A 7,942-nucleotide genomic window follows, 5' to 3' on the forward strand; every position below is an offset into this window, starting at 1 on the left:
TTAAATGCCATCACTTTGAGGAGTGGGTCCACCCTTGAGGGACCTGCCATGGTCGAGGACGCTGTTGAAAAAGATGAGCCGGAAACAAGTCAAAAGAAAGCTTCAACGAATAAATCAAAGAAACAGGCGTCTACCAGGTATATCAGTCGATCGACTGATACACCCGGTCGATCGACGATACACGGGTTACAGGAGCTTCGAATCGTACAACGGTCGATCGACTGAGGACAGTGGTCGATCGACCAAGGTTACTGCTGATAGCGAGATTTTTCGTCCTCCGATGCCCGATAACTTGAGGGACCATTTGTTTTGAGGCACGACAACTCCGAAGGTGTTAGGACCAGACCCGAGTGCTGATGGGTCCGTCCCGGTTCCGAAGTTTGACCCAATGACGGTCAATGGCTCACATTTGAGACGATCTGAGGAGGGTTCAAGCTTCAACAAGGAGAAAGCAGTGGACTTCCAGCCTAAGTCCACGGATGCTTCGCATGCGCAACTTAGAGGAGAGGGCTAAGGTACTTCTTACATCCCCATATCCGGAGAGACTAGTGCCGACAAAGGAACAGGTATCTTTCAGTAAGTTTGAGAAAGTTATTCGTAGCTTGAATGTTCGGTACCCTTCCTTGAGTTAGTTAACCAAGTGCCAAAGATACACTAAGTTTATGAAATTAATATTGTCAAAGAAAAAGTCGCTTGAACATGTCCACACTGTCACTTTAACTAAAGAGTCTTGCTCTTACTTGTCTCACACTGCACCCCATAAGCTAGAGGACCCGGGTAGCTTTTCTGTTCCTTGTAATATAGGTACCTTCTCTATTGAGAAGGCATTATGTGACCTAGGAGCTAGTATAAGCATCATGCCTTTGAGTCTAGCTAGGAAGCTTAAATTGACTAGGTTCGCGGTGACAGACATGACAGTTCAGATGGCTGACCGATCTGCGGTCCAGCCAATAGGAGTCTTAGAGGACATCCCTTTCCAAATAGGGAAGTTCTTTTTTTCCGTCGACTTTGTTGTACTTGACATGCCTGAGGATGCTCACATTCCCATTATTTTGGGTAGGTCATTTCTGCACACTGCTGGTGCAGTCATAGATGTCGGTCTAGGTACCTTGACTTTTAAGGTAGGCAAGCACTCTATTGTTTTTGCCCAACCGGCTAAGAAAAAGGACCCCATGTGGCCGGTGACTTGTAACACGGTTTCTGAAAAGAAATCGTACTTTGTGCTTCCTGACTTACCTGTCTCTATTACTACTCCTGTGCTAACCCCTCCGCCCCAGATTGGGAGCAAAAGGGAGGAAGAATCTGTTGTTTTAGATGTTGCAGGAGCTGGTTTGGGGAAGGAAGAGCTGCAGGTCACTCTAGCTGCGAAGAAACCGATCATTTAAAGAGGAGGTCTTGGTTGTCTGAGCTATGGAATTGATGAAGTTGTTGATGACGAGTCGGTTAAAGCCAGAGAGTCTGATTTGGATTCTGACAAGCCCGAAGAGATCCTTGACTGGGGCGATGGTGAGAGTGTTGATCCATTGAGCCATACGGACGTGGAAGCTAAGAAGGGTGCAGCTGCTCAAATAAGCACCATTGAGGCTACCTCTAGTAGCCAGAAGCTGACGAAGTGGGCCATACCGTGGTCCTTCTTGATCAACTATTAGTTGATCGAGCTCGTTATAAACTTCATTTTATTTGCTTTTGTTAAAGACAATTTTTATTGCTTTTGTGTGCGCGAAAACTTCGCATTTTATTTCGCTTGCTTAGGATTTTTAAGTACTTTAGACTTTATTCTGGGTTTTGCGCAATTTTGGGCGCGTATTATTATGCACTTGCAGGTTTTTAGACCTCATTAGCTCAAGTTATTGAGCAAATACGAAGAAGTAAGGAGTATCAAGAAGATTTTGATCGATCGATCGGCTTCATTGGTCGATCGACTGAGTTGCGCTTTCCAGGAGCTTCTGTTCCTGTTCATCTGGTCGATCGACTGCCCCTTTTGGTCGATCGACCGAAGACACTGCTGTACCTATTCACGACCGCTCCCCTGTTGTGTTTGGTCGATTTACGGACTTAAGGGAGTTTTCTACTCCACTTTATTTTCCGTCCATTTCTTTATTTCTTCTATTATCTCAATTGTGCACAATTTTACCGCTTCAAAATTGTTTTCTCGGTTTTATGCGTGGTATTGTTTGTCTTTTCAGGTATTTATTGGTAGCACTGCTGGCTACTGAAACCTCCTAGCTCACGCTGGTTTGGGGAGGTTTCCTTTGATGCGCTTAAAGTCTTGTAAGTTCCCAATTTCCACTTCACGTCATGTTTATTTATTTCAATATACGCAAATTCCCATTTCTCTTTTCTTCATTACATGATTTTGCACAATGGGGACATTGTGCGATTTGGTTTGGGGAAGGGTTTTGTGTCGCATATCATTTTCTTGCATTCACGTTTAATTTTGTTTTGCATTGTTTTATTTCATTTCTCTTATATATACAAAAAATTCAAAACAAATTTGAAAAAATTTCAAAAATTCAAAAAAATGCACGTTTATTTTAGCATATAGGTCGAGTCGGAACGGTAGTATTTCAAGGATGATATTGCATTTTGCACCTGTTTTGCCTGAGCCTTGCTTATCATCATGTTATTAGTAGAATCATATATGCATATCTACGAGTTTTCGTTAAAACATCTTGCTGAGCTTTAGACTTAATTGACTTAGAAAACTGGCAAACTACATCATATATTCTGAGAATTAGAGCTTATAACCGGTGTCATTCATGACCAGTTTATCTAGGATGTGAGTAGTTACTCCTTATAAGACATGTTACATCAACTTGCATAAATATAAACTTAATCTGCTTAATACCTGTACGCATTCGGTCTGTGGTTAGTTGACACATGTGGTAGAGGTTTCCTTTTTTTCAATTTACCCATAAACTCCACACTGCCAAAAATATCCCTTTTTGTCCCATTTACTACATCCTACATTTAGCTTGTCCTTTGTCAAGCTAGTAGTCTGTGTTCTTGGGGTTGTTACTCGTTTTTTGGTGGCATATGCTCATGTTTGAGATAATATTGGGAAGATGAAATGAAGGAGGAAAAAGAAAGAGAAAAAAAAAAGATGAAAAAATGATTCGAAAAAAAAAAAAAAAGAGTTCTCAGATCTTGTTTGTGATCGATCGATCGCCCCTATAGGTCGATCGACTGGGGTTCGAGAAAGGAAATCAATTCGCATAATTCAATCTTTATCTTTTGGCGATTTTTGCTCCCATGTTTTATTCTTACATCATGGGGAGTTAGTTGATTACTTGTATCTCTGGAAATTGTGAGATTTGTGCTTGCTATAGCACCGTTTCGTTGGATTATGAGCAAGAAGTTGGATGTTGCCATTTGGTTCCGTTTTGGTACTAGCTTGATCACCTGTACCTCCACTTTTCCATAAATGTTTTGCCTCTTCTTACCCATACCTCACATATCCATATATATACCTCGGCATGTGTCATGGTCATTTTGTTGGTTGGAATGCGTATGTACGGTTGTAGAGATCATTTTCATGTTAGATTGCAGGCATGTTCTTATAGGTCGTAGTTAGGTGGGAGTCACTACAAAATTAATTCTTTCTATCTTATACATTATTCACCTGTGCTTATTTGTGTGATTTGAGCGACCCGTGAGAGTCCAATTTGATAAGTCTCTGCAGTTGAATGATTCAAAGATTTTTTAACGACTCCATAACTCGTTTGCATGATTCATTTGCTAATTGTTTGTTGGTTGTCCATTAAAATGGTTTACGCTTTACATGTTGCATTTCGCTCTGAGATTGAACTCGTTCCATTAGGTCATTAGATCGAGTCTAGTTCTTGCTTGGGGACAAGCAAGGGTTTGGTTTGGGAAAGTTTGATGCGTGTCTTTTATATGATGTTTTACATCCCATTTTACACGCATTTCAGAGCTTATTCATGTAGTTTATGCTGCATTTCGCCATATTTCCGTCTACTTCCGTATTTTGTACATTATTGCGAAATGTGAAGAATCCAAATGAAATCAAGCCAAATCCGCCCCCGAGTATCTCACATTGCATATGACGTGAAGCATTCACCCGAGGAATGAGCTTGGTGTGCAATTCAAGGCCCAAAAGACAAGTCCACGAAAATATGAAGTCTAGTAGCGACTTAATCGATCGATCGACCACCTCCATCGATCGATCGACCAACCATCGGGTACGAAGCTACTGTACATCACTGCTAAGCGATCGATCGATCGCAACGCTACGGTCGATCGACCAAGACGCTATTCCAGACGAGAATTAAAAGATCGAGATTTATCAAGCCCACTAGTTACTAGGTTTAGGAATTATGTTACGTATACTCTCTTTATAACGTAACCTAATTCATTCAGTTTATCATCTAGTTTTTTTCAGAAATTCATCGGTTTTACATTAGCTTTCATAATTTAGGGTTTGGATTATTGTTGAGCATTGGATTTTGAGTTCTTATTCCTAATCTTTCCTCTGCAATCTCGATATTCTACTGCCCTAATTTTAGTTCTTCTTTATTTTCATTAGTATAGAATTGATAGTTAGATTCCCGTAACCAATTTTATCGTTTATGTTAATTGTTTACTTTATCGTCTCAAGCATGAGTTCATTAGTTAATTTCATCATCGTTATTATTGCTTTTACCCTTAGCATGAGTAGCTAGATTATTTGTGCTAGGATGTAGGCGAATTTTAGCGTAGGCGGCAAAGTATTGAACACGGCCTGATTCGCGTGTCAGTCGATCGACTGACATTCTCGGTCGATCGACTGACCTCGTGAGGTTACCCTTCGTTTTAATTGATTTTAATGTTGTATTTAACAAATCGAATGCATGTGACTAGTTAGATACTTAATTTATGACAAACCCATTAGATCGAAAGATAGGGTAAGTTATTTGATCACCAATTAAATCGACTAAACGTCTTTGAGATCGAAAGATAGGTATAGTTTAGACCGTTAGTCGCTTTTCAGGACGACAGTCAGTATTAGTGATATTAGGGACCTATAGCGAGATCGAAAGATGCTATTTGTTAAGAGTGGACCGAGAGGACCTCTTGTTTCCCGCCTCACTTGTGTTCGATTTAGACCTATTTAGTATGCTGCCGCCGAAGCTTTAATGAACCGATCATCCTAGTACCCCTTCTTTATCTGTTTAATCCGTCTTTTTAGTTTACTATTTTTACTCTTAGCTTTAGATCAAATCAACTCAACCCCCATACTTGTTACCTTAGACTGAATTTAGACAGCTAGAAATTACGTCTGCCTCCTTGTGGTTCGACCCTGTTACCACTAGCCTAGGTTAGTTTTAATAGGAACTATAAATTTTATTTTTGATACTCACAACGACGGGTATCAATAGACTTGCAAAAAGCTTATGACACGGTGGAATGGTCATTTGTTGAACAACTGCTAGATGCTCTTAATTTCCCTGCTGAGTTTAAAGAAATGATATTGCAGTGTATCACTACTGCAAGCTTTTCTTTATCTCTGAATGGGGACATGTTTGGGTATTTTCAAGGCAAGAGGGGACTCAGACAGGGAGATCCTCTTTCTCCTCTTATTTTTACACTATGTATGGAGTACCTAACCAGGACTTTGAAATATGCAGCTACTAAGTTTGAGTTCAATTACCACCCCCTTTGTAAAGAGGTCAGACTGGCAAACCTCATGTTTGCTGATGATGTACTATTATTCAGTAGAGGGGATGCCTACTCCATGATGCTCTTGCTAAGATCATTCTCTACCTTTTCCAAAGCATCTGGACTACAGGTGAGTGCTACTAAATCGAATGCCTACTTCCAAGGAGTTCCAGAGCACATTAAACAGGATATTTTAAGGGTTTCTGGCTTTGTGGAGGGAATGCTGCCATTCAAATACCTTGGGATGCCTATCCAGACCACAAGATTGAAGAAAGCTGACTGTGAGTGTCTGGTTGAGAAGATTTGCAGTAGAATTCACAATTATGGGGCCAAAAAGTTCTCCTATGCTGGGAGACTGGTGCTGGTAAAGGCCGTGCTCTCTACATTGCACTCATATTGAGCCTCAATGTTTGTTATTCCAAAAGGGATCATTAGTAAAATAGAAGCTACTTACAAAAATTTCTTGTGGGATAATAGTGCTGAATACAGGAGAGTCCCACTAGTAGCTTGGGATAAGTTGAGCTGTTCAAAAGAAGAGGGGGGTCTAGAGCTCAAAGATCAGGAAATTATGAACAAGGCTATGATAGGCAGACTGGTGCATTGGGTCATGGAGGAGAAGAATTCAATATGGGTGCAATGGGTGAAGAAGAACTACTTAAAAGGGAAGGCTTGGCTGGACTATAAGCCTACTGCTAATTCTAGTTGGGTCTGGAGAAGAATATGTAAAGTAAAGGAGGAAATGCTACCTGGATATATTGATGGTACCTGGACTGCACAGTCCACGTATGCTCCTGCTATGGGGTACGAATGGCTAAGGGAAAGAAAACCTGTTGTTACCTGGTATAAATGGGTCTGGAATGAGCATGTGACTCCAAAACACCAATTTCTGGGGTGGCTGTATACACATGGAGCTATGAGGACTAAGGATAAACTGATTATGTATGGTCTGGAGGTTGAGGATAGCTGCTTTCTGTGTGCACAGACTATTGAAAGCATTGATCACCTGTTGTGTGCCTGTGTTTACAGTAGGAAGGTCATACAGGAAATGAGCCAGAGGATGCAGATAATTTTCCCTGTCACTGATCTGCTAGGTTGGTACACTCAGAGAACAGGTACGAAACTGCAGAAGGGGGTACAGGTTGCTCTACTATGGGGAATAGTGTATAGCATATGGCAGCAGAGGAACAAAAGCAGAATGGAGGGGGTGCTGCTAAGGCCAGAAGGAGTAGCTAATCAAGTCATTGAGGAGGTTAAGACAAGGCTCCGTGGAAGAGATTTCAGAGTTCTTACTAAGACGGATTTAGATTGGCTACAAAATAAGAAATTATGTGTAATTGATGATCAGTGATACTTGAACTCCTTATGTACCTATCTTTTTTATATTTATATATATATACTCACATTTTACCAAAAAAAAAGGAAATGAGTAAATAAGTTGTTAGCAAAAAAAATGCTTTATCCATTTTAATTTTATTGTTCAAATCACTCATTTTAAATTATCTCAAATTAATAATGTTGAGAGACAAGTGTTAACAATTATCATGACTCAATAAACAAAATAAAAAAAACAGTATTTGGCAACTTGAAAGGCTGAATAATTAGCGGTGTTGGTGGGAGGCCGTGATAGGGGACGGGTCGCGATGAGTGGGTAATGATGAGGGTGAGAAGTCGCATAAGGTTAGTAGAAGGGTTAGGGATCACGCATGAGGGTAGGGCCGAGATGGTGGTTATGCTGGATGAGGTACGAGACGTACGAGGATGGTGAAGGGCAAGATGAGGTATTATAGTGGTGTGAGGGAGGGGGAGTGAGATAGGGGTTGAGATAGACGTCGGGTCCGATGTGTTGGGTGCGGTTACCACTGCGGTGGAGGGTCTGTTGGTGAATCTCGAGGTAATCAGTGATAGTGAATGTTAGCTGCTTTCACATGTTCAGGCGATTGTGGGTGGGAGAGAAAATGACAAATAAGGTAGAAAATTGAGAGGATAACAAATAATAGGGGTAATATGATATAAAAAACGACAACAATGAATAAATTTAAATGTATATTGCCTAAATTAACAGGTTATAAAATATTCAATAACTTTATATCCACTTTTTAGATTTTACCTCTCATATGTTAAAAACTCGAGAGAAAAAAGCAGGGTACTTCAATTAAAATTAAGCAACATAAACTTACTAAAAGTATGTGGATAGTCAAAGCGAACTATTCTTAAAATTTAGTTATTTACTAAATAAAAAAATACATAAGTTTTTACTTTCAGTAATACTTTTTATTACTACCCG

The 7,942-nt window shown here is 40.2% G+C and overlaps 1 protein-coding gene across 1 annotated transcript; it reads left to right on the forward strand.

Annotated features, from left to right (window-relative positions):
- The first annotated feature begins 6,064 nt into the window (after nucleotides 1-6,064).
- Nucleotides 6,065-7,006, forward strand: LOC141651209 (uncharacterized). Its single transcript, XM_074458929.1, has one exon. The coding sequence runs from the start codon at nucleotides 6,065-6,067 to the stop codon at nucleotides 7,004-7,006; it is 942 nt and encodes a 313-aa protein (XP_074315030.1).
- Nucleotides 7,007-7,942: the final 936 nt, after the last annotated feature.

Source organism: Silene latifolia, chromosome 4 (assembly GCF_048544455.1).
Source record: "Silene latifolia isolate original U9 population chromosome 4, ASM4854445v1, whole genome shotgun sequence".
NCBI lineage: Eukaryota > Viridiplantae > Streptophyta > Magnoliopsida > Caryophyllales > Caryophyllaceae > Silene > Silene latifolia.